The sequence below is a fragment of the Zosterops lateralis genome (genome assembly GCF_965231275.1).
Source record: "Zosterops lateralis genome assembly, chromosome: 6".
Taxonomy (NCBI): domain Eukaryota; kingdom Metazoa; phylum Chordata; class Aves; order Passeriformes; family Zosteropidae; genus Zosterops; species Zosterops lateralis.
In genome coordinates this window covers 17,639,410-17,665,780 of record NC_139761.1, presented here as the reverse complement: position 1 = coordinate 17,665,780, position 26,371 = coordinate 17,639,410, and the positions used below count along the sequence as shown (strand labels likewise).

At 36.9% G+C, this 26,371-nt stretch overlaps 1 protein-coding gene across 2 annotated transcripts in view; it reads left to right on the top strand.

The window, feature by feature from the left end:
* The window catches only part of SPATA7 (spermatogenesis associated 7), a 34,075-nt gene extending 9,461 nt beyond the window's left edge, over positions 1 to 24,614 (top strand). Inside the window, exons 2-13 of one of the 2 annotated variants that reach the window (XM_083863629.1) lie at positions 762 to 833; positions 1,508 to 1,600; positions 2,493 to 2,540; positions 3,415 to 3,537; positions 9,545 to 9,678; positions 15,968 to 16,431; positions 17,456 to 17,519; positions 17,971 to 18,041; positions 18,865 to 18,918; positions 20,184 to 20,261; positions 21,652 to 21,709; positions 22,067 to 24,614. In XM_083863629.1, the coding sequence (XP_083719755.1) occupies positions 762 to 833; positions 1,508 to 1,600; positions 2,493 to 2,540; positions 3,415 to 3,537; positions 9,545 to 9,678; positions 15,968 to 16,431; positions 17,456 to 17,519; positions 17,971 to 18,041; positions 18,865 to 18,918; positions 20,184 to 20,261; positions 21,652 to 21,709; positions 22,067 to 22,546 (1,739 nt within the window). In that variant the 3' untranslated portion in view covers positions 22,547 to 24,614. The remainder of the gene's footprint in view (positions 1 to 761; positions 834 to 1,507; positions 1,601 to 2,492; positions 2,541 to 3,414; positions 3,538 to 9,544; positions 9,679 to 15,967; positions 16,432 to 17,455; positions 17,520 to 17,970; positions 18,042 to 18,864; positions 18,919 to 20,183; positions 20,262 to 21,651; positions 21,710 to 22,066) is intronic. The other variant, XM_083863630.1, reaches the window with a different exon arrangement.
* The last annotated feature ends 1,757 nt before the right edge of the window (positions 24,615 to 26,371 follow it).

Here is a 26,371-nt window from a genome sequence, read left to right as displayed (position 1 = left end):
GAGAAGTATGATTGGGAATGGGAAGACCATGTGGACCTTGATAGTTAATAGTAATAAATTCGTAGAACTTGTCTGTACAGTTTTAGAATTAATGTTAAGTGTGGTTGGTATATTTACCCTGTTAAAAAAATCTCATTTATTTTGGTTTATATTTATATACCTTGGATGCTTTAAAGCAATGCTCTGTATACACTAGCCTATGTCCTGTTCAAATTTGTTCTAAAAGTGTTGCAGATTCTTAATTAGTTCCTGTGCCAATTCTTAAATTGTAGGCTACATGACAGCTAGTGGTTTTCAAAGAGGAGATGCAGTTCTTTTAATCCACATTCTTTCATTTTTCAGAACAACTGGTTTAGTTGTTTTTGTCAGCATCTCCACTTGTCTGTGGAGTTCCCAGTCTATCAAACTGCCATGAATGGGGATTTTGAAACAAATTGGAGGTTAGCATAGAAACAGAGTAGTGGCTGGATCTCTGTACAGTTTAATGACCAGTGTAAAGTTATGACTAAAGGGTTCTGATGGTCTCTTCTGCTGTTTAGCTCCCTGACCCACTGAGACCACTATCAATGTATCTTGGTGTTTAGATTAAGTTATTTAACTACACTTGTAGTTCAGTGATTATAAAATGATTGAATAAGATTTTGAAAAAGATCCATTAGAACCATTCATGCATTCTTTGGAGAAAGACTTTATCTTGTCTGTAGAAATATGTGCGTGGATTTTTCTCTAACTTTTGGTTTTTGTTTGATGTTTTGTTAAAGTGCATGGATACTCAGCTGTTGTCGTTCCCAGATCTGGGCCATGTAAAGGACACTTAAGTACAAAGAGCAATGGTAAGTAATGTGTACTTTTATGAGAAGGTTGACTTGGTTCCTTTTATGTCAATTCATTGATTTTATGCTTAAGATGTTTTTATTAAAACTTTTGCAATGAGCTTATTTGGAGTTTAATAGTACTAACATTTAGTATGCATTACTGAAAATACTTTCAAGGAGTAAGTTTTGCCCTGACTGTACTGCTGGCTAGAAATTGGTAGCAAGATTAACAAATATATAAAGATGTCCTATCTTTTTTACCTGTAATATACATATACACATATATATAAATGTTTAGCACATTAAAGAACCCCTGAGGTTAAACATGTTCCTTTAGAGTCAGTAGTTTACATAGGCTAGTGTATGTATCTGTACTGACACTTCAGATACTTTTTTTGTTCAAAAGAACATAGAGTGAAGAAACAGGAAGTTTCCACATTAACACCTCCATAGTACAATATCAGCCACTTTTGCAGCTATTTATTGAATTAATGGCTCATTGGGGAAAGAAAAAGGAGACAGGATGACTTCATGTGATAGTAAATGGAAAAAAAAAATACTGCCTTTGAGCAAAGAAGCTAAACTAACAGTGTTTTAAACTTTGTGACTTTGAATTGCAGTTAAGAACTGTTTAAAATTTCAGAGGTTTTTTGCTTGCCTTTCTAATGTTCAAATGTACTTTAATCTTACAGCTTTCTGCATTGACTCTGCTCAAAATCTAACTAGCCAATACCTGATCAGAGATCACATGGTGTTTCATTATAACAGAATTCTTTCAGCCAAAGGTAAAAATGTGCATATATGAATGAACTGTTTCCCTCTATGTTTAGCTCAATCTCTCAGAAGAGGCTTATACCAAGAAGGAATGAACTGCATTGTTGGAAGTTTACTATTCTTCCTGTTTCTTACCCAAACACATGTCAGCAAGGAGATGTGGCTGCTACTTTAATAATATTTTTGTATTATTGAGATGGGAGGTTTTGCATGAAAACATTTTCCTTAAGTGTTACCAAAGATCCTACTTTAATTTTAGAGCACTTTGTGCTGTATTGGCTTCATTCTGCTTTTGATGAAATAATGAATTATGAAATAATATGCTGAACTGAAAGTCATAGTGATAGTTATAACAGCAAACAAATGGAAATTATTTTAGAATGAAGGCAGAACATTTCTAGTTATACTCAGATCACTATGTCCATTTACTATTATTTTTTATTTTAATTTCAAAAATTTTATTATCTTTTGTTCATCTTACAATGAATAGTAATAACGAGTTCTAAGGATGTGAAAATTGCCCTGTGTGTTTGCAAATGAGAAAATCACGTTACTGACAGAGTCCATAATCAAATACAATACTCACAATGTTATCTCTCATGTAACATACTCAGTATTCTCAGGTATCCAGGTAAATGCCACTAGAACAAAATGTACAGAAACCTTTTGAAAAGAGTCTTCATGCAAGTGATGATTCTTCCTTTAAATATGTGTTTTACCCAGACAGCTTTATCTTTCAAATCCTGTGACCGTATTAGTATCAAGCTAATATTCAAGTACACAGTAACTAGCATGTTTTAAAATAGTCTTTGTTCTGTGTTGGTTTATTACTACTTTTTTCTAGCTATCACATATACTAAGTAAAACTGAATCACTCACATTTGGTGTTTTTCTTATTTTCAGCAGCTGTAGACTGTTCAGTGCCCAAAAGTAGGTTGACCTGCATCAAATGTAAGTATTTGTTATATGTTGTTTCTCCAAATGCTTCTATAAAACCATCTTAGCAAAAGAGCCAGTGAAAAGTAACAATAGCATATAAACCTTAATTGGCCATTCATGTGTCTGCTTATTTATTCAGCTTTCACATCCTCCTACAGCAACTTGTAGATGTATTTGATCTGCATCAGATGGAATGCTGGGGAGATGGATCTGGGCTCTCAGTGGTTAGTTGTGCTTAGCATGACAATTCATTTGTCTACAGCAAAAGTGTCTCAACTGCAAGAGATAGGATAATCTTAAGTGTCTGGTACAAATGCATAGACAAAAATCCTGGACCTTTCTTTAATAAAAGCCCTTGAGGATTTCTCTCACTGCTCAATGTGTGCATGTAACTGGTTTGTTTGGTGGTTTTTTTTCTGATCTGCTTTCTTTTATATGCTGTTGCACCTGACTGAGATTTCTTTTACAAACAGAGAAGAAACTGTCTTTAGGCTGAAAGTTTTGCAGTTATCAAAGAGTTAGTTCCATAGGAAATACCTGATTTCAAATTCATCATTATTGGTCTCACTGACATCAAGGTATTTAAAGTTAAGAATACCCAGGCATACCTTGTTCAGTTTCTTTACTATCCTGGTAACTTCTAGGATTTTGGAATGCAATTAAAAATTATTTCAGTTTTATTTCATACTTAAAATTAGAGTGGTTGCATTTTTTTTCCTGCAGTTCTATGCATTGTTCATCAAGAAATGCAAATTTCTGTATTGTAACAACCATGCAACCAAGTGTGACGTGTTCAGATGTTAAGCTCAGTGCAAGGTACCATTTGTAGAGCCTCTGATAAACCACTGGAGAATCATTTTTCTTCCTCTGTCGTTTTGTGAAACAGATTATGTGGAGATGACGGCCAGTAGTTCAGACAGTAAGATTGTTGAAAATGTGCCAAGGATGAAAAGTAATGGAAAAGGGGTTTTAGAATACTTTCAAAACAACTTCTTCTTTCTTGCTCAAGGTGAGACACATGATTTATCCAGGCACAATTATAACTTCAATGTAGTTGAATATCAGCGGTGTCTCTGTAGTGTCACTGAGGACGAGGGTTTGCACCTTTATTCTCACAGTAGTTCTCTGCCTGTCATTACTTCAACTGAACCATACTATTACTTTCATCTCTTTGTGTCTTTGTCATAGTTACTGCATTCCAAATAAAGTTTCTATTCCCCTTCTATTTCAAGATCTGGTCAGGGGGGTAAATTTAGTTTAGAACTATAAAATTTATTAATAGCATAGAGTTACAAAACAGAATTCCTGTAGATAGTGTTAAAGAACATCTTCTGAAAATATGCTTCCTGTACTGCTAGAATAGCAGGTGAGTATTTCCCTTTGGGGTTGTTGCCATGAATCAGTCATTAGTGTTTAAGAATTAAACATGATACTGTAGTCTGCATTCTCCCTGGCCAACTGAATATGTTCTGTCCTTAAAGTGGATTTAGTTTCCACTGTTCCTTTCCTGGTATCTTAGCTGGCAGCAAAGCAGGCAAGGTGCCATGCCTCTGGGCTCACAGTGAGCATGTTCCTGTGTATTAGATCAGGCTTACTGACTTAAAATAGTTGTTAAAATGTGAAACTTCTTGAAATGTGAAACTTCTATGTTCAGAATTAGTCCAAGCATGTTGATTGATACCAGTGGCCATTAGAAGTCTGTGGTTGTGAGACTTGTGCCAGAAAACTTGACAAAGGCTATGCCAAGTAAAGACAGCTGCTGCTACACATGCCTGGTTTCTAGCAGCACTAACTTTTCAACCCATATGTTTAGAGGTTTTTCCACAAGACATATTGATAGTACAGCTTGAACCCAGTGATTAGTGTGCTTAGGAATGCAGGTCTCTTTGATACTGGGGCAGGGGGAGAAGAAGAAGGAAAACAAATACTCTGAGAAGTTACCCACCATAGATCTATTTTAGCCTGGTGGAACTTGAATTCTTGGAGGGAGAGCAGTGAGAGATGGGGAGAGGCAACAATTCAGACTGATAGTAATGTTGGTTTTCTACCCTTTAAAGGGATTAAGTTCAAGCAAAAATATCAAGAAATACGTATAGTTATGTAATTCTGCATTTAAATCTTAACTTTTCCAGTGAACACGTAGGTCTCTCTACACTTTACGTTATGAAAAAGCAGAGGTCTCTGAAAAGCCATCTTACATGTTTTGTTGTTGCTGCCATTTTACAGGAAGCTTTCACAAAATCACCCTATCTTTTTTTCTGTTAAATCTTTTCCTTAAGTATGTGTTTCTGAAAATGAAAGTTCTAAGCAACTAATATAATAAGGTCTTTAAATTCAAACACTCAGATAATTCTTATGCTTGTGTTACGTCTTTGGAAAGGTGTTCTGGTATATTTATCAAGTCTGAAATTTGGTGAGCAGGAAAACTTACAGGTAAAAAATCTTCATGAATCTATACTTTTAACTGTAGTGATTTTACTTCTTTTTTCCCAGAAGTTATTTATGGTAAAGTTTCTTCTATGATAAAAGGAGTTGGGTTTTTTAATGAGAGGTAATTAATTTTAGATATGCACATCAAAAATACATTTTTCATAGTTGTGAAAAGACTTTAGATCATCTAGTCTGACATCATGAGTTAAGCAGACCAAAAGTTCCATCCAGTTGTGCAAGTATGGAACTTAACAGCCGTATTGAACGTGGTGACACATTTTCAGTAATAATGATAAATAATTATTACTGAAAATGTGTCCCTGATTTTTAATCTAATAATCTAAAAATACCCAGCTTTACCATCTGTCTGCTGGTGGAGAGGACTGTTGTTTTTATACAATTGTCCACCATTACTCAGGATTACAAAATAGCCATACCAGGGAACAAGAATAAAATTATGCATTCCACTTATTTTCAATGTTATCTCAGTACAGTGTGTCTAAATTGTCCTTGGGGGCTGCCCCAGTGGTACCTTGAAAAAAAAATCACAGTCAAGGGCCACCTAGAAGCCCAAAGGACTTTACTCTGGGGTGCACAAATGGAGTTTTAAGTGGGTAGGCTTAATTGTTTCCTTCAGGGCTGGTGCAGCATTGCACAGGTTCTGTGCAGTCACTGTTGCAGACTGCTGTGTTCTACATATGGCTGACAGAAGTATATAGGAGATATCTGCTGGATGAGGGCCCCATATGAGCGTCAGGGGTGGATGGGCTTGGGATAATCCAGTGCTTCTAGCCTCTTCCAAAATGCTTTTGAAAGATCCATATCTCACTTTCAGGCTTTATTTCCGAGTCTTAGCAATGACCAGATTTTGGCATTAGTAGCTTTGCCAAGTAGTATCAGATTTCTGAAATACATACCCTCATATAGCTGTTACTTTGTATTTGATACAAGCAAGGCTTTACTATCAAGCCCTTAATACTTTGTCACCCTTTTTTATGATGATTCCTCCCTTATTTGATGACACAGTGCTACTGATACTGGATGTGAAGGAGGACTGCAAAATCACAAAATCATCTCTTATTAGAGTTATGAAAATTAAAGTTTCTGTGTTAAGGAATTTAGATTTGGACTTATCAGAAACCTGAACTTCATAGCTAATGGAAAAATTTAATTTGCATTTCATGAGATCTTACCCTTAAATCATGGTATACTGGAAATCTTTGTAGAGCTAGGAAACTGATAGTAAAAATTCTTAGAAAAGGAATGGCTTACGAACAGAAGTAATATCGCCAACTCACATGCTGGACAGTTTAGTTATGGTCACTAGGCACTTCAAGCTCAGCTGAATGATGATGTTTGTATGATTTATCTAAAAAAGAATTCAAAAGGGAAATAAAAACTCCAAGTGTGTTATTGCAAAAATAGCTTATATAAAAACACAGTAGAGAAATTCTGAGTGTTGCATAATTCCTTTAAGATACATTATTCTGCAAGCGGAACTCAGTTTAAATCTAACTTTATATTTCATTGTCTGCCGTCAATTATTTACATCAAAGTTGAAATAACTTGAAGTTTAACTGCCAACTGTTTTGTGATGTGATATGTGATAAATTTAGCAATTCGAAATTCAGAGCAAAGGACAACCACTGGCATTCCAGATCATACTGTCCTTCTAAGTGAAGAGCTTTCAAGTTGACTAGGACTGTGATACATATGATTAGTTTGTTTCTTTCAGATTTATGACATTTGTTTTATAGCTCTAAGCATGTCTTGAAATGCTGCTGCAGTCTAGATTTATAGAAAAAATAATTAAGCTTATAGAGGGACTATTCTAAAAGGGAAATAAAATGATGTGATCACTGCTTTGAAGTGTGGTGTACTCTGCAAAGAGTATTTGCCTTGGCAAAAGTGACAGATTGATCAGTGTTTTCTAGGTATCTCTTCATGAGAAGTGCTAGAGTTTAACATCTGAAATTCACAGTCTTTCTTTTGCTTCCTTTCACTGACAACAAGATTAGGAGAATGCATTAATGGAGTGAATGCAATAAGTTATGGAATCTAAGTTCACAGACTGAGTTGATCTGATCTACAGAATCACTGAACCATTTATATTCTAGTACATTTTCTCTTACTATACTATGAATCTGTAGGGTTTTGAGCACAGTAGTTCTTGAGATACAATTAATCTCTCAAGCTCTAATAAGACTTTTAAAGGTACTCATTATTTGGATCTACAGACTGTATTATTTTATTCCTAAACATTTTGTTTTCCCCTTTTAAAAATATGAAAAGTAACCCAGTGGTTTTCTTTCATTTGTCACAAGATATTTACTATTATGTACTTTCCCCATATTTAACTCTACATATATGACATGTTCCTGGAGCCAGTGTTCAAATAAAAGCTACTTGCAGTGAAACTGTTTTAAGTATCTGTTAACAAATGCAGTTTATGTTTACTTCCCACTAGTCTATGACAGTATGCCAAGGGCACTTCTTTCAAATTTAGTTCATGAACCTCATTGAAAGCAAAAGCTTTTGTCTGTAATGGATTTGAAGCAGAAGATATCTTAAGCAGTGAACGGTGTTTTCAATTAAGAGTTAAATCTCCCTTCTGAAATTGGATGTCTCTTGAATGCTGGTCTCTTGCTTTCTGTGTTTAATATATTCACACTGCAACACAAGTGGTTATGTATGACAGCCTTAAATATCTTCACCTCTTCTCAGTTGTAATATTATGATTAGTGCCTCAAAGTTCCAGGCACATTTTCTATCTGGCTGAAGTCAAAGCTTAAGTCTGGATTCTTCAGTCCTTGCATGGTAAAGGACATGTGAACTAAGGAGAGGTAGGGCAGCATGCCTGTTTCTGCATTCGTGTTGCTTGCTGACTGCCTCAAAGCTATCCTAACTTACCTCCAGCTGTCTGCTTACATCTGCATTAACTCTTTTTAAGAAGAATTTCTCTATTTCTAACTTTGCTGGTTTCAAAATTCCTAGCTTTTACCATTCAATTTAAAGGTTGATTAAACGTCCCCAGATTGCTAAAAGTGTCAGCTGTGTAGAAGAATGTACCACACCAATCCCTGAAGTTTTTTTTACATTTCCATGCATTAAATATAGTAGTGCATGTGCAGATTGGGGTCTCCCAGAGTATGATATAAATATATTATGAAACCAGAGAAGAAATCCTCAAGGGCCTTTGTGTGTCTCTATCAAACAAATGATTCATGCACTTGGATATGTGATAAGTGAAGGCGGAAATTTTGGTTTGGTATACAGACTTCGAAAGTGTGTTTGCTTATTTTTTCTCTATTTGGAAATGAAATTATTAACTTTTTCATCAGCCTCATTTTGATTTTTCAACTTTGTGAACTTCAAGTATTGTGTCTAGTTCTGGGCCCCTCACCTCAAGGCAGACATCAAGGTGCTGGAGTGTATCCTGACAAGGGCAACAAGACTGGTGAAGGGGTCTGGAGCACAAGTCCTGTGAGCAGTGTCTGAGGGAGCTGGGGTTGTTTGGCCTGGAGACAGAGGGGCTCAGGGGAAACCTTATCACTCTCTACAACTGTGTGAAAAGAGGCTGTAGCCATGTGATGGTCAGCCTCTTCTGCCAGGCAACCAGCGACAGGACAAGAGAACACAGTCTTAAGCCATGCCAGGGGAGATTTAGATTGGACATCAGGAAGAATTTCTTCATGGAAGGGGTTGTCAGGCATAGCAATGGCCTGCCCAGGAGGGTGGTGGAAGTGTTTAGGAAACAGCTCCATGTGGCCCTTGGTGCTGTGATTTAGTTGGTGAGCTGGTGATTGGTCAAAGGTTGGACTCACTCTTGGAGGTTTTTTCTAACCAAAATGATTGTGTGTTTCATTGTGAAACATGGCAGCTCACAATATGTAAAAAACTTTGGTCTGTATTTTGTAAGATTTAGGTGACTGATGGCAAACTCATACAGAGAAAATTTATCTGTCTTTTAAGTTCTTTGTCTGGTGACATAGATACCTGATTCAACTTTTTGCAGTGCTGATGAGGTCTTGGACTGCAGACCAGGGTAGACTGATAAAAATTCCCTGCTCCTGATCTGACAGTAGCCCTCTCAGAGATGGCCTTAATTTTTTTTGTGTGTGTTCTTGATAAAAACCTTGTTCTGCCCCAGATTTCTGTATTTAGGAAACTCCATATTGCAAGCATCAGATTTGCTAACAATAAACACAGTTTTTTTTCTGAAATACTGGATGAGAGTACAGTCAAAGGAGTTCTAGCTGCAAAAAACTGATAGAAAGCTTGTAACTTTTTGAGCAAAATGCTCTTTTAGCAGTACTGATCTTGGAAGTCCTGTATGCTGATGTTTGTTGTGAGGTAAGAAAATTTCAGGAAAGTTAAGGCACAGCTTCAGATACCACCATGCTCTATTAGTAATTTTTCTTCTAAGAGTAGACATAAATTTTAAAACTGCTGTGTGTTGGAAGTTGAACATATCTCAATAGTCTGAATTTACTGAGCAATTGGAAACCACTAGAATGTTTTCAAATCACTTAGGATAATAAAGAATATTTTAGTTTGGATATGACCAACCTTGTCTCTTCCTTAAGTTGCTGACCAGCAAAGAAGAGAGAAACTGAAAAAGAAGACAGCAAAGTGTGAAGACAAACTGAGTGTGTGTGAAGCTGTCCCTCTGTGCTGTTCAAGAGACAATGGAAGGCTGCCCCAATCCACTTTAAGAAAGGTATGTATTTTAATGCTCTTTAGTAGATACTATAATATAATTGCCTCCAAGTAACAACTGGTCACTGCTATGCAGCAGTGAGGGCTGGCATCTTTCAACCAGCAGAAAGGAGACAAAGGTCTTCCTGACATGTGCCCAGCACTGAATGCATGTCTTGACCTTCTGACAAAGATGTCAGGTATCTGGATGAAAAGTGCTTGCAGTAGATACAAGCTCTAATTAGTCTTGAATTCTCTTGCTTTCACCTCAGCTGAAATTCCTGTCCTTTGCTGCTCCAGAGCTTTGTACCATTTCCTGTGGCAGAACTCTGTTACCTCTACCCTTCCAAGCAGAAGAATCAGGAATCTTCCATTTTTTTCTTTATGAAAATTCCTAGTTGATAATACATTTTATATCTAACAGTGTACTAAATCAGTTGCATTTCTTGAAAGCAGAAATTGTGCTTAGACCAAAATATACCATGCTGTATGTATATATTCTGCTTATATGCACAGGCTCGCTTAGTTTGGCGGGCATTTAATCAGAATATGTGGTGTGTCTTTCTAACAAATAAACACATAAATAGCCCAATAAATTGCATTCTTGTTCATCACTGTAAAGGAGCAATTACAGCTTAAAACAGAAAAATGGTTTAACTCTGTGATTCTAACAGCATTAGTTTCATTGTTTAAAGATTTGTAAATCTAGAGGGTAATTCCAGGTAGTACAGCAAACACCATCAGTTTCTTTCTGTGACTGACTTTTGTAGCAGGCAGCCTGAGTGTGACCTTATTGCAGTGCAGAGAAATAATGCTTTGAAATTCAATACATGGCTCTTAGTTATGGATGAAAGCACAGGCATTAATAATAAGAAGGAGGAAATGGGATACTTAAAATCTAATTTTTTTTTTTTATTAATACCACTTTTGTCCTTCCACATTATTTTTTGCAAACTTGGGGCAGGCAAAGTTCCTTAAATTGTTTCATTGGAAACGCAAGTAACGTGTGTCTCTACTGCATGAATTCCCAGCTTTAAAATAAAAGGATGCACTATAACAAAGTGCAGCTTTTTTCCTTTGTTTTATAAAATAAGATTTTCTAAAATTCTACTTGAATTAAGCTGGGCATGAGTGAGATCTCTGATTTGAACAACACTTGGTATTTCATATCTTGTGTTCAAGTAATCCTATTAATAGGCATTTCTGGCAGCTAATGAATTTTTTAAAATAAATCAATCAATGCCAAAAGTCAGTTGAAGGAAGGCTGCTTCACAGGAGGTTAAATTTGCTCTTTTAACCTTTTGAAGTATGCCATTGCTTTGAAATTTCAAGATCCCTTTAAGCCTGTTTTTTGAGATTTTTTTTCTGAAGAATGAAAGTTGTGGCCATCTGTGCATATGAAATATAGATTGGGAAACACCATTAACTGCTTCTAGTCTCTAGTTAATTTTGTATGCAACACACGTGTGGCTGTGTGAAATGCCTACTCAAAGCTTTATATTTAAAGATTTATTATACTCTTATGCTACCAGCAGTCTGAACATGTATTGTGCTTAAATTAGTTCTGTCATAATGGGAGATGTCAGTGATTAAATAAAGCAGAAGATGCTTCTGAGCATCAAAGAAAGTTGTTTTCATTAGGAATGTTCAGATTTCCTTTCAGGCTTCATGGTGACAATCACCTCCAGTGCTGGTTTTTTGAATTAATGCACGCTCAGTAATACACCTTATTAATAATATCACCATATCTGATAAAAGTATGAACCTACCACATTATAGAATTGATACACATGCACATGCACAAAATGAAAGAGTGTATCAGAAACATAGTTTTGAAAAATACTGATACCAAGATACAAACTGAATATATTCATAGAAGGTCCAATTTGTTCACATACTTGTATGAATTTTCTCTAAAGGCGGCTTGTCACTCCCTATAGGAGACCATTGCTCTGTCCAGACAGCAGGGAGCAGGTGCTCAGCTAACTTAGAGCAATATTTAAATGGCTTTCTCAAGTTAAAAGAATCATACGCTCATTTATTGCAAATCTGCAGCTTCTTTATCCCAACAGTGCAGTTCATAAAGCACCTTTTTGATCTCATTTTATGATGGTAGATGAACTATTCTATTGGAAGACTTTTACATACAAGAACAAGTTACTTTCAAGATTAAATTAATCTTACTGTAATTTCAGTGACCCCAGTGAGGGCTGCCTTGGACCTTTTATGTGAAAAAGTATTTAGCAACCTTTCTTTTCAAAGTTTGATTTTTATAAGGCGGCTGATACTTTAGTGGCTTTTGAGTTGGGAAAATAAACTTCTTGTAGAAAGTAAAGTAACTTATAGAGCAGTCTGGATTCTTTTTCTGTGCTACTACTTTTGCCTGTCAGATGACAGCAGTATGCTTTGATCTCTTTTTACTGAATTTTCTCTTCCACAGGGTCCATTAAAATTCAGAGGTCCTCTCTCTACATGCTTGCTGCAATGTACTGTTCAGTTTAACCCAGTTTTGTGTCTAATAAAATTGAAGCATCAATACATTATGAAACTTTTTAAAGGAGTTGCTGAAATGTATCAAGTAGATTTGTATTATTCAAAACAGATTATACTTGGTTCAATCAACAATATAGAAACATATATTGATAAGCAATGTATAAGACAAGATTTTTTAGTCCAGATTACATTATTTGTAGTTCTTCATAATAGCTAGAGTTCAGCTACTATAATGAAATTTTCTTAAGTTTTATTTGAAGAACAGGACTAAATATATTTTAATAAGTGTGTTATTTGTAGGCATCTTTTTGCCTTTTGTTTGTTTGTTTGTTTCCTACTTAAACATCTGATGTTTTTTAAGAAAACAGACTAGAACAGCACATACTTGCTTACAGTTTACTTGCAACACAGGATAATTTTCTGAAAGTTCAAAAGAGACAAACCACATTCTCTGACACTCCTTAAAATCTTTTGAAGTGACACGGTTCCTTGTTCATGATATTGTTTCTTTGTCTATTTGGAGTGTACTTCTCCCTGTTTGAGTAGTAAAGTTTTGCCTCGGGATAAGGGCTTTGAAAGACATTCTTTTCTCAGTGTTTGAATGAGTACATCTCACCGCTGACACACATGCAGCTTTGGGTTGCAATTCTCTCTAGTCACTAGCAAGCTACCTGGTCTGTTCTACTTATGAAATATTTGAGAAGGCGAAGAAGATAACTGCCCTAAGCTTCCTCATATATAAGGAGTGCTTAAATTTAGGATATTGCCATTTCAACCTCGTGGATTTGCCTTGTTTTGGATCAACTCAGCTGCTTCTGAGGAACAGAACATCATTTTCATGAGGTGTAGATAAGTGATTGGCTAATAGGGCTTTGTATCTTTTCTTAATAATTATTTTGCGTAATGCAGGGAACCAGTCCTCATATGCTCACAAATGCTCCTACAATCCAATTTATATTGCAGCTCAATGGACTGATTAAGTCAGTGAAAGTAAAGCGTTTGCAAGAATTAAGCTGTTTATAATATGCACTGAAGGGTATGGAATTAGCTTTTATCTATATAGGTGGATGCTGAAACTTTCTAGTCTTATCTGTTTTCTATAGCGCTGAGCTACCATTGCAACTACTTTATATGCAAACAATCTCACTGGTAAGCCTCATTATTCTGCTTGCTAACACAGGCATTTGTTTGGCATTGTAACTGCATGTTATCAGTTCAGCATTTAATTATGCTGTAGTAGTAAAATACAGTTGACTCACGTGAGACACCATCAAGAAGAGCTTATTTTGCCTCAGCTTACTAAAAAAACCCTCTTTGCATTAGGCACCAGCAACTCTGGATATTTTGGGGTACTGGAATATTTCAGATAGGTCTTACTGATGTGAGAGAAAATTGTTGTGAAGGAAATACATGGTATGACAGCAGTGTGACCTGTGACTTATTTTCATAATAAAATACCTGCATTTTAATATTCCTCTAAATAGCATTTACTGCATGCTAGAAAATGTGTATTCATCAAAATTGAGCTTTAATTTAAAATATTGTGTTTGAAAGGAAAAAGAATGAAATAGTGTAGATTCTAAGCAGTAACAGTAGCAGGGTTATGAGAAAATGTAGCATTTATACAAGAGTCTATTGCTTAGAATTTTTAAGAACACTTTTTTTTAGGGTTGAATGGTAGAATAGAAAATCTGTGTATATTGACAAGCTATACTACCAAATATATAGGTTAATATACTACACAAGATCTTGGTGGTTTACTAGCAACGTACTACTATCTTATACTATATATTTGTAGGTTAGAATGTCCTGAATTTTCAATCAATGTATTAAGATTTCCAGTTTTGGTCATTGGGGTTTTTTTTCTCTTCATGCCCACGCCAGTAGGAGGCTTCAGAAGTGTCAGGACAGGTATTATCCTGCAGAATCCCCACAGGCACTTTCTTTTGCAGTTGTTTTTGTGACTTTTGTTGGCATTCAGTCCATTGTCACTGCCTGGTGGGGAAAATCACACACACATCCAGCCTTCAATCCACATCTTAATCAGCTGATTATTTTCAAAAAATATCTTGAGGATTTTCTCAAGGTTTATATTGTGCTCAGGCAATGAAGCCCCATTGGAAATGCACTGGGTCTCTGTTTCAGTGTCACTCTCTCAAAATAGTTTCCATATAGCTTAATTGTGAGATCAGGATAGGCTACTTGGTGAATCTGTGAATCTTCTCAATTGGCATTATGTTTGTATGTCATAAATAAATGCACATCACAGCATATGTATAAGTCATACTACATTTCATCCACTCTTTCTCAGGCTTCCCATAGGGCACATGTTCCTTCAGTAACTTCAGTAATGGAATGCTTCTGCTTAATAACTTTTATTTTTAACTTGTTTGATAGAAGTATAACAGAGATGAATGAAACACATACAGAAATCATCTTCCTTTTCATTTTTTTTGTCACTGCTTATAGTCTGTACTGGTGTTTCCTTACCTTCCTGTTCTTTGTTCAGGTGGTGGAGGTACATGGACAAGTTAATTTCTATGTTAGCCTATCTGAACTACATTTCAGGTTTGTTAAAAACCTCAAATGGCCTTAGAAACTGAATTTTCTTCTTAGGAAACACCTCCACTTGTATACATTCTCTTAAAATCTTACAGCACTTTCTTGCTGATGATGTGAACCTATATGAACTAGTGTTAGGAGAGTATGATAGTAATTTTAGACAGTTAGCTGTTGGTTTTGAATTGGATTTTCTCAGTTGTTGTCATTCAGCTGTTATTTTGCCTTGCTGATTGCATGGTACAGCAGTGAGATTTTCCAGAATAACACTATCCTCAGCTTGTCTCCCTCACTGTTGCACTGTAAGCATTGTCTCTGGGAGTGGTGTTAGATAGTTTGAATATGCACAGTGGGAGTCATCTCTTCTGCACCATACAGTTTTGTAACAGAACTTGAATTTCATAAATAGTTACATGTGGGGATAGAATAAATTGCTTTATACAAAATTTTGTCTGCTGATAGGCTTCTGATTTAATCTTCCAGTTCTGCAATGTGCCTGCTCATGGGGATTGTAAAATTTCATACATAATTTTCACTGATTGACAGAATATTCGGTGGGTGGCTGTATCCTAGGTAGGAAAAGAGCATACAACAGCTGTTTTTGTAAAGTGTAAAGCAAATTTACAAGTGTGTATACCTTGTGCAGGTATTTATGCTTTGATATTGCAAATTTTTCAAAACTCTCTCTCTGAGTGAAATCAAATTTCTATTTAATTGTTCTTTCTAATTGAAAAAAAGAAACAAATGACCAAACCAACCAAAACTCCACCTTAAAATGTCACTTGAATTAAGTTGTGTTTCTATCTTATTTGTATTTGCCACAGTCTTGTAATACAGTTCAGGAATAATCTTGAATTTCTAAGCATGGGATAATTATGGATAAGGTCTACCTTAGCATGCCCAAGTGGTATGAACAGAGTCTGTCCAGATAAAATCATTTGCCTCAGTTCAATGATTTCTTGACTTCTAAAAATTTATCAATTAAACTCTTGGTTTGATGTAGCCATCAATATTCTGTAACAGACCACCAATGTTTTGCTACTGAAGCCAACCATTTGCTTATTACTCTCTTATTTCCAGTGCCTAGGTTTAAAAATCTGTTAGGCTGAGGCTGCTGTGAAACCAGTTTGATTTTACAAAAATTGAAAGTTTTTACAGAGAAAATACCTCCAAGTTGGTAACAGTAATAGGTGGGAGTACCATCACAAGCAAAGCAGGCAACTGGTAATGCAATCAAATGTTGTTTTATTTTTTCCTAGAGTCGCAGGAAAGTAGAAGAGAACGTCTTCCCCTGTGCTGGGCAGGCACAGTGCCCATCACTACCACCATCTCTTCATGGCAGGCATTGCTTGGTTCACTCCAGCCCTGTAAGACACGTCAGGAAATGTTCTCGGAATACATCCAGGATATGTCATTCCAACTCAAACACCTGTGTGTCCGGGCCCAGCAAACACTGTGTATTTGCACGCAGTCGCTCCACCGAGAGCGTTGTGAGCGTTGGTAGTTCCAGGAGGTGCCAAGGAAACAGCGCCAGCGCCGGGGATCTCCTGGAGAGGCACTCGGAGTGCTTCACTAAGGTCCAAAAACCATTCACTCCACGCACCTTAATATCAGATGCTAAACCTTCCCTGCCAGAGTACAGGTATTACACTTGTGCTCGAAGGAGGAAGAAAAATCCCCACAGCCACTGTGTGGAAGCTCAAACACAGACAGATGTGATCAGGTACAGAGATTGAAACTTTATTTTGAAACTCGGGAATTTATATGTTATCATAACAGTATCTTCATAAAAGCAAGATGGTTTGTTCTCATTACGTTTGTATAAAACCAGAATAATTTTTCTGACATTATTCTAGATATACCTCAGCAAAAGCTAGAACAGAATGTGATTTTCCTTTTTTCACTGGCATATTTTGCTCTCTTCTTTCTGGAACAACTTGTTTACTCTATGCAGATTGGATATGAAGTGCCACTAAATTCAAATTGTGGACTCACATCTGCTGGTGATAATCATTCCCCCTCTCTTCCCTGTGCTCTCTGATGTATAGTTCTGGCTTGTAAAGAATTAACCAATATAAGCATGCAAGTAGTTCCCCACTATTGCCCCTGTAGTCTTATACTTTCCAGTCTGTTAATTAATACATCATGCAAACATCCTTTTTTAGCTCTTGAATGCAGCTCTTCATTGTTTTTTTATCACTTGAATTTAAATACGTTCAGATATACCCTGAATAAAATACTTTAAACAAAATTAGTGTCCTTCTCTTGCATTGAACTTCTTAGCAAATTGAACAGTTCTGATTTAGTTTTGTTTCTACTGATACTACCTTGTAAAGAGAAATCATCTCCCTTAGGTGTTATCCATGCCTGCATGTCCAACTCCAGTTTTGTCATAGAATAAATTAGGGATTTTCTAAGATTGTAATTACGATAGCTTTGGCTTTTTTATTGCAACTGTTGATTTTCTAGCTGTAGGTTGTCTCTTTTCCTGGTGCACTTATAATTTGAGGATCATCTCCATTCTTGAGTCTAAACAATTATTTAGAAAAATTTAGTTATCCCCTGCTAATATGCAGCCAGATAATTAATTTGGGATCACCTGTGTGTCTGGCAGAAATTTTCTGAACTGTTCAGTACTGCATTCTGTTCAGGCCAATGAGACATTTCCACGGTGGCACTGGTATTCTCATCCTGCATATTTTGAAATTAGTCTACTTGGAAATCTAATGCTTCTCTCAATTTTGTAGCTTTCCATCTGGAGACAAAGTATATGTGAGAAAAGTTATGAGTGAACAGAAGATCACATCAAAGGTAATAATGCATCTATCAGTCATCTGGGTACTCTTCCCACAACCATCACTGTGGGGTAATACACTTCATCACTGCCACAGCAGTGAACAGCTGATTTAAGTGTTCTTATCTCTATTGCCATGACATGAATTAGTTCCATAGAGGAGAGAGAATTTCAGAACATTGAGTGGAAGCTGTAGAAAAAACACTGAGGCACATGAAGAGATCTTTTTAAATTTGTTGTTGTTGTTGTTTCTATAAGTTCAATATCAAATATCTGCTAAGGTCATAAATAATTGGTATATGACTTTCCAGCAGAAGGTGTCCCTTTTATCTGTTTACCCAGAGTTTCTCAGAAAAGACATGTAATTTCTAGCATTGCTTATTCACAGAGAGTTATTAGATTCATTGTAATGGTAAAATTCGCTGTGTATTTGCACTGATAATAAAGATTTTTATTTCTGTGTTGTAGGCTGAAGATAAAGGATGTGCTCGCGATGAGCCTGAGAGAGAAATAAATGGCTGTCAATGCTCCTGCCAAAGGTGCCTGATTTACAGCAGGAGGGAATATTTGAGATGTTCCTTTTTATACAGCTGGTCCTTAGGCCATATGTCTTCACTAGCATTTCTATTTATGTCATCTTCTCAGAGGATTTTTGTTGAGTTTTTATATCAATGGTCTTTCTCAACTTCAAAATTCAATATTTTCTTGTGATAAAGTTCCACTGGGAAGGCAATTAAGGAAGAGCTCTGAAATATATGAGTGTTTTTGTCAGGATTGAGTGATGACACATTAATACAATTGTTAGTTCTGTACATCTGAGCTCACAGACTATATAGTACTATAACTAAACACTGCATTGCAGGAGCATTTCCCACATCTTTTCCTGAAAATTTAATACTGAGATTGCTACAATAAAAGAGCAGTGCTGGAAATGAGGCCAGAACCCAAGGGCTCCGAGCTGATTCTCCTCATTGCTGAGCTAAGGGCCATGCATGACTCGCTGATTTGCTCTCTGGCCTTTTCATACAAATGCATTTTTATCTGAGGGAAAAAAATGTACTTTGAATTAAAAAAGCATTCTTACGGCTAACAGAGATTGAATAGCATCTGAAGTAGCACCAAGGTCTTCTGAGCACTGCATCAAGTGAGGTACTGTAATACTCTTGAACCATAATCTTTCAGGTTTCAGTGCTAGCAGGGGGTTTGGCTACTGGAGGAGTGTTTACGGGTGTTATTGTGGGTTTTTTAGAAAAGGAAATAGTATAATGGCACTCCATGGCTCCAGAAGAAAATTACATGCAAGGTGCTATAAAAGGGGTTTAGAATGTTGTTCTTTTTCTTGCCCTCTGATTTTCTGATTAGAGAGACATCATGCTGTGCTCAGAAGTCTTCACCAGGGAGGACTGTTGATGCTGAGTAAGTATGCTTAAACCATTTTTCTGCTCATTTACAAGATCAAACTAGAAACTTTCCTCAAAAGTGATGAACTTGAAACATGCAATATGTAAAAAAAATTATGTGAATCTAAAAATGAAGAAAATTCATTATAACTTCAGAAGATTGTACAGTGCCTATAGTTTGTTTCCATTGCTTTTTAGGTCTGTAATCTCTGAAGCAAATATTGGCAAATGAAACACCAAAATGAAAGGCATTCTTACCACATTTCTGCACTGAAATTTGATGAAAATTAAAAGAGTTTTGGGTTATATTCAGAAACACTACTAATCCTTCATCAGGTGACCTAGGAAAAGTCATTTAATCCTTTGGTTTAGGACAGGCTTGTGTTTTCCTCACTTAATGCTTATAACAGAAGTCTCAAATACCAGCTGTAGGTAACTTTCCTGACTATAGAGGGAACCAAAATTTTAAACTTTAGGGACGATAACAAATTTTGTGTAATTAAAATCATGCAAGATGTATTCCATTTTTTATTTTCTGTTTATTAAGACTGGAAAATGACTCAATGGAGTTTGATTGGATGCTTTGGGAGACTTAGAAATATTTCCTTTTGGAGTTTTCTTTCCTGTTGTCTTTCAAGCACTCTCCAGGAGAGTGTCCAATTTAGAGTCATTGGCATCAACAACTCTTTTAGAGGTATTAAAATAGAGATAAGAGGTGAAAGTAATGTCTCACACTAACTTCATTTTGTACATGAAGAAGATATGTTGAAATGAGCAGATGCTGCCAAGTGAGCAGTTAAATCCTTCTCAGCTTCCATTTAGGACCAGCAATTTTCAGCTGCAGTCAGGTTCTCTAGAAGCTCCCTTGGAAGCTTTTACACAGAGCATCAAACTGCAGTTGTACACTTTCTTCCCAGTTAGCTCCCCTTTCTTGAGTGCAGTGCAGGTTCTGAATGCTTGCTAAAATTCACCGATTCCTTGCTTGGGATCTCTGTGCTAGTTGATACCACAACAGAAAGTTAGCATAAAAACAAAGCACCATGCCCACTGTTCTAACAGTCTCATATTTTGCAGTTTTTTCTGATTATCCAGATTGAAGGAAGGGCTTAGTTTGTTGCGATAGCCTTACCTTTTGTGAAAAATAACTGCTGATACAAGAACTATAAAATTTTCCTAATGGCCTTTCCCATGAATGTGATTAAACCTACTAAAATATGTCATATTTTAGTATGTGTTTGTATGGTAAAGCATTTAACATTGGGATTTCTATTCTCCCTGCAGAGAAGAGGAGCTTTTGTATTTAAATTTCATTGAAGATGTAACAAATGAAATTCTTAAACTTGGGTTATTTTCTAACAGGTAGGTTACAGTTGTTTTCAATTTTGTAATGCTATATCAGAAACTCATAAGTAAGGGAAGTAGTGATTACTAATAATTTCTTTATACACACATATACACAGTTAGCCCTTGCTTTTGTTTTCTTTCTTCTTCTTTTCTTGCTTTATGTAGGAAAGGGGAGCTAGGAAATACCTTTGGGTCATTAACTTAGATCTGCTGCTATGTACCGTGAGATAAAGGCTTCTGTTAAAAACTGATCTGGAACCCTAGGTGGAATAATACTAAGAACTCATTTTAGTCTGCAACATTTGTTTTGGTAAATAAACTGAGTCACTAATCTTTTACACAACAGGTCCTTTGTCCCCCTTCTATCTTTTTTCCTGTTTCAGTATGAATTCAGTCTTCAACATGGGTTACATTCTCTTTGAGATAAAAGTTCACTAGCTGCTAAATCAGATTTTTTTTTCAAAATTATACTGGTTCTTTCTGATTAAAGAACTCTCAATTTATGCAAAAAATTTGCAGTATTTCTATACATATACAGAATACATATACAGCATCTTAACCCATTTTTTAACTTCTCCATTCAAGGCAGTCTTAATTTCATAATACTCTGATCTTGCTTTCGGTTGATAATGTTCCCAGCAGTTTTTCCTAATCTATGCTCTCTTATTTTTTTCTTCTTATGTGAAGGCTGCCAATTAGAATGCTAAATACACCAAATAAAAAATTTAATCTTCTGGAAATGCTGAGTGCAGTCTCCCTCTGACTCTTTTACAGTAAGGTTTTCTTCCATTAGAGCCCTTCTTGCACTTTTTTAAAATAAACTCTCATGTAAGCTAGGTTACATTCACTTGACTTCCACTGGAATTTTGTTCCAGTGACTATGTACTTTATTTCTCACAAAACACTTTCTTTAGAGAATTTTTTTCTCATTCAGCCTAAGAAATGAAGGAGAGCTCTCAGGACTGAGGACTTTTCTGTGGATTTTTTTTAAATAAAGCTGGATTTTATTTCTTCTCTTTATTTATTCTTGTGTATAGTAGCCATTATGATGCTAGCGAGCAAATCTAAGAGATTTTGAACACTTCAGCATGCCAGTAGAATCACCACTGGATTGTTGATTTCTCCCAGCACATAGGCCGAAGAGATTAAACACACAGATAGTTGTGCTGCCAGTCACCCCACAATTGCTATGTGCTGCCCAAAGCCTGCTGAGGTCTGCCTGCTGAGCATGTGTCCAGAGGGTTACTGACTGCAGTAGCCCTCTTTGTGACAGAGTGGAATGGAAACAGTCTTAGAAGTGCCATTCAGCTAAGAAAGGGAAATACAAAACCTAGTCATTAGGTTATGTGCATCTGGTAAAAGTTGGTTTTCCTTCTGTGAAATAATTTGATTTTTTTATTTGTAGAGTTCTGGATGAACTGTTTGAGTGCCATATAGAAGAAAATAAGAATCACCTTGATGAGGTATGTGCTGCCCTTACAGTAGTCTCTGTATGTGATTTAGGTGAAGTTTCCAAAGAGCAGGGTAAATGCACTGGTATATTTGAGGATAAAGGTAACTAGAATACTTAGTGGGGAGCCTCTCTCCCTCCATAAATGAGATTTGCTCACTCATGGATCATGGCAGATCAGGAGTCACAGGTACAGTGACAAAGAATGGACAACAGTCAATTCAGTTTGGTGACACAGTGTTTAATTTAGTCACTTGATTGCAAGCAGCATCCCTTTCCTTCTGTCAGAGTTAAGCCCTGAGTCTGAGCAGTGCTCAGGTGCCATGGGGCTGGAGAAGTGTCTTTTTCTTTTTCTTCCTTCACCCCCTAGGGCAGAATGCGCCAGATGTTGGATGTGCTGAAATCAGAGCTTGGCTGTTGCCAGGACAATGAGAGAGAGCTAATCCATGCAGGCCAGGAATTCTTGGATCTGCAGGAGGATGTGATAGAAGAGCTCAAGTGTAACAGGAAAGGTCACAGGCCGAAGAAAACTACAAAAAGTGTAGATTTCCTTGAGCCCATGGACTTGTCATTAAAGGAACCAAAGAAATGTGAATTACTGTCATCGAGCGAAATATCAACAGAGACATCGAGCAGGGAGAACTCCTCAGATGATACCACGGAAGTTATGGATGCTGCAACAGAGTCTGAGTGCTGTGGTGTGGAATTTGAAAAACACCGAAACACTTCACGCACCTGTCACGCAGCTTTAAACTTGAGTGCTTGTGACAGTGATTCTGAAGTCAACAAGGAACTTGATGAACTTGAGGAAAACTTTGCAGACCTTCACGTTTCACATAGCTGTTCATAATAGTAACCGAAACTTACCTCTTCAATGGGGATAGAGCTCCTTCTGTGGTGAACTGCCATTTGTCAACCAATAGTAGATTGTTTGGTTTATTGTCAGTTATTTCTGTTTAAAGTCTACTAAGATCTCTCTAGCAGGATACAATTAATTAGGCATTAATCTCTGTATAAACTAGACCTTAAAGGATAAAAAGTCAGTTATCAGAAGTATTTAGTATATTTTGCCTATAATTGTATAACTTAAAACAAACTTGAGAATATTAAAATTAGATTTATATTTTTAGAGCTGTAATAATAAGTTATGAAATATTTATTGCTTTAAATAAATTAATTGATAGTGCAGTTGTAGTCCTGCTATAAAGATCTGAGATTTTGTAGTCTGCAAGAATTCAAAACTTAACATAAATTTAGCATCAAACAATGTGCTTTTCCAGAATGGACAAACAGTTCCATCCACCATGTAGTGTACTATGTTACCACTCGCAGAAGCTCACAAATGGAAAATCAAACTTTTTCACAAGAAGAAAATCCAACTTTTAACAGCTCCATGTAGATGAGTGACTGTAGTTTTTTATTTTCAGTTCTTAAAGGAATGAGACTGCTAAGTTCAATTTCTTGCACTGATGACAGCCATGGCATAGCATTCCACATCAAGCTTTGGTTTTGGAAAAGGATTGGGTGGCTTACTGATTGATGACTAGGACTATCTAGAAGAAGACACTTCAGGCACCTTGTACAGCAAATGGAAAAGAGGTGGTGTATTTTCTGGTTAAAGTTTAATTGAAGTAAGCACGTGCATTGCACGAAATCAACCCCGTCATTCTTTAATCGAGTTCACTGTTGCCTGGTGCTCCTGTTGGTGCAGAATGAGCTCAACAGGCTCTGAGGAAATGTTGGCAAGTTACATTGTCTTGCTTAGATAAGGAACTAGGAGAAGTCTTAGGAATCTGGATAGAGCCTATCCCCTATAATATCTCCAAGAGTCAGTTTTTAACCTTCTTCCTCCAAGGACAAGCCCAAGTTGTACCAGTTCTTACACAACTGCCACCAGCTGCCTCCCCTGCACCTTGTGAGCATCAGCCAAAATCTGTGACTCCATTGGCCAGAGGACCCATTGCAGCTTCAAGTAGCTTCTATAGATGCAGACCACTGCTTCACTTGTGAAGCATAAACTTTCAGACAAAAATGTCAAAAAACACCTAAAGAAAGCTAGTCAGAGAAAAACATGTCTGGCACAATCACAGCACTGCAGTGCAGAGCATGATTCCCAAAGAAAGCAGAAGGCACTTTCCTGGGTGCCTTATCCACAATAATAAACTGAACTTGTTGACAGTGACAGGAGACCAGAGTTTATTTTAGCCATGTACATGTGATGGGCACCAGCCATTCATCTGCCACAGTCAGGTAGTTGCCTTGTAAATCTGGCCTGCAGCATGAGTGCTCTGGCTCACTGAAAAGCAAGATAATGTGAGAATTTCATCTCCCCATCAGAGCTCATCTTATTGAAAAGATGTGGCCACAGGACTCAGTACAGTGCAGGAAGATTTTGTCCTCAGTCACGAGAGATCACAGACCTCCCATCCTCAAGGAAACTCCCTCTCTATTCCTTACCCCAGAGAGCTGAACAGAAGGGATGCCCTAGGAAACTATTTCTACTTTATGAAGAATGCTGACACAGAGAGACTGGTTTGAAAACTAAAGAGCATGGTTAGATGTATCCAAGTATAAAGCCTCTTTCTCCTCAGACAGGACTTCACCCACTCTTGGGGCCCTCCATTCGAAGTTCTCCATTCCTGGTCAATAATGGGAATTTAGGGGGATTTTTCCCTACCTCTCTCTACACATGTGACTTGTACATCGTAAAAAATGTCACTCGGCAAACTTTGGCTTCTTGTCAACATGAGTCTGATTAAAGAATAAGAATTTCACTGTCAAAATCTGTAAATGAAAAAATAATGTAGGAAAACATCGCAGCAGTGAACCTCACAGAAAGGCACAAGTAATTACATACTCATTTCCTGTAATACACGTAACACAAAAATAAATAAAAACAGTTCTTTGACCATATTTCCTGTTGATGAACTTTCTCAACATCATCGACCTTTTTTTCTGGGTAGATACAGCTTAAAAGAGAAGAGACATTGATTAAAACAGACTTTTCACAAAGAAAGCACCTGTCTGCCTAAACCGTAAGCATGAACATTTATTGGATCCACAGTGAAATGTCTAGTAAAGAACCAGAGAATCACACACCCCAGTATCCAGTAACTGGAGCAGTCAGTCCAGTCCACAGAACTGGTTTCTCTCATTGTACAGGCACTCCTATCAGATAGTGGGGAAAAAAACATTCTAGATAAATGTTACCTATATAAAATCAGTTTATCTGCAGATTCAAGAGCAAATTCAGGCTGCCTTGGACTTAAGACTTTCTCTCTTCTATTCACACTTACTTTAAGGTGGTGCTTAAAATGTAAGTTGTTTGAAGACCTTGATATGCAAGCCTGACCCACATCACTGATAAGATTAATCAACACTGCAAGGTTTGGGGATTTTTTCCTGAGGGTGTTAGTTGTTTGGGTTTGAATTTTTTTCTCTTGTTACATTTTACTTTGTGTTATACTCTGAGTCCTGGCACAAGCAGTAGCAGAACAAGGCAGTTACACACCATTACACACCTGAGGCCTTCAGACGTAGCAAACTTAGGAGCAGTCAGCAGTGGTGATCTGCAACATAAAGACTTTTCTTCCCAGATCCATGTGGGCCATGAGTACATACACCACAATGTATTTTTCAAATAGACAAAAGCCTGCCAGTGTTGCATTCCTCTAACAAAATGGCCTGTTACCTTTCAAGCTACAGTTTTGTCATCATTGCTCTTTTTTTCAAAGGTGGGATTCTGTTTATTTACAAAGCAGAGTGGGGGGCTTTCGGTTGTTTGAAGTAAAGATTATGGGATCAAAGAAAAAGGTGCTTACATGTCTTAGGGCTGGCCAGAAAACAACTTCAAGCCATCCTTTTATCCTTGATCCACGCAGTGTCTAAAGCTCTTGGAGAGTTTTCATTTAGGCTTAGCTGCAGAATGACTTCACGATCTTGTTTCTCTGCATTTCTATACACTTCATCATTTACAGCTATGCAAGAGTAGTTGTAAGAATGATGCAGCTCAACTGACAGCGTTTCATGATTCAAGTACAAAATGGCTCCATCAGACAGTGGAGAAAAAAGGGCTACTTTTTCCTCACCAATGTTTTGTGCACCTTTTATGAGTAAAAGAACTAGAACATCAGCATAAATAAAAACTAAGCCCAGGAGTTTCATTTGTAGCCCCTAAGACAGGCTGTTCCATTGTGGTGACAGCACAGTTTCTAACCAACAAGACATGCTAATAATGCCCTTTAGTGCACAGCTACTGTTCCTGTGTCTGAGTACCTGGGAGAGGCAGCAGCCCCAGGCCACAGCCTGGGATAAGTAGAAATAGCAATGGAAAATGAATGTTAAAGAGAATACAGGAAAAAAGGACTGGCAAAAGGGAAATTGTTCCTGATTTCATCTTCTGAAAAATGGTGAGACCTATTATTGGGTAGAGCACATATGCAGTGTAGAGATTTAGGTGCCATTTGTTAGCACTGGCCTTCAAATGTATTTTAGAGCTCCCTCAATTTTTCCACCTTTGTATCATAGCACTTGTATTTGAGACCTAAAAGTTTATGCAAAGGGGAAAAAACCCACAAAATTGGAACTCAAGGTCTACTTCAGAAAGCTATGGGGAAGTCTAGTATCCTGCTTTAATTTCTGACCCCCAAGACAGGAGCATTGATAAGGAAGAGCA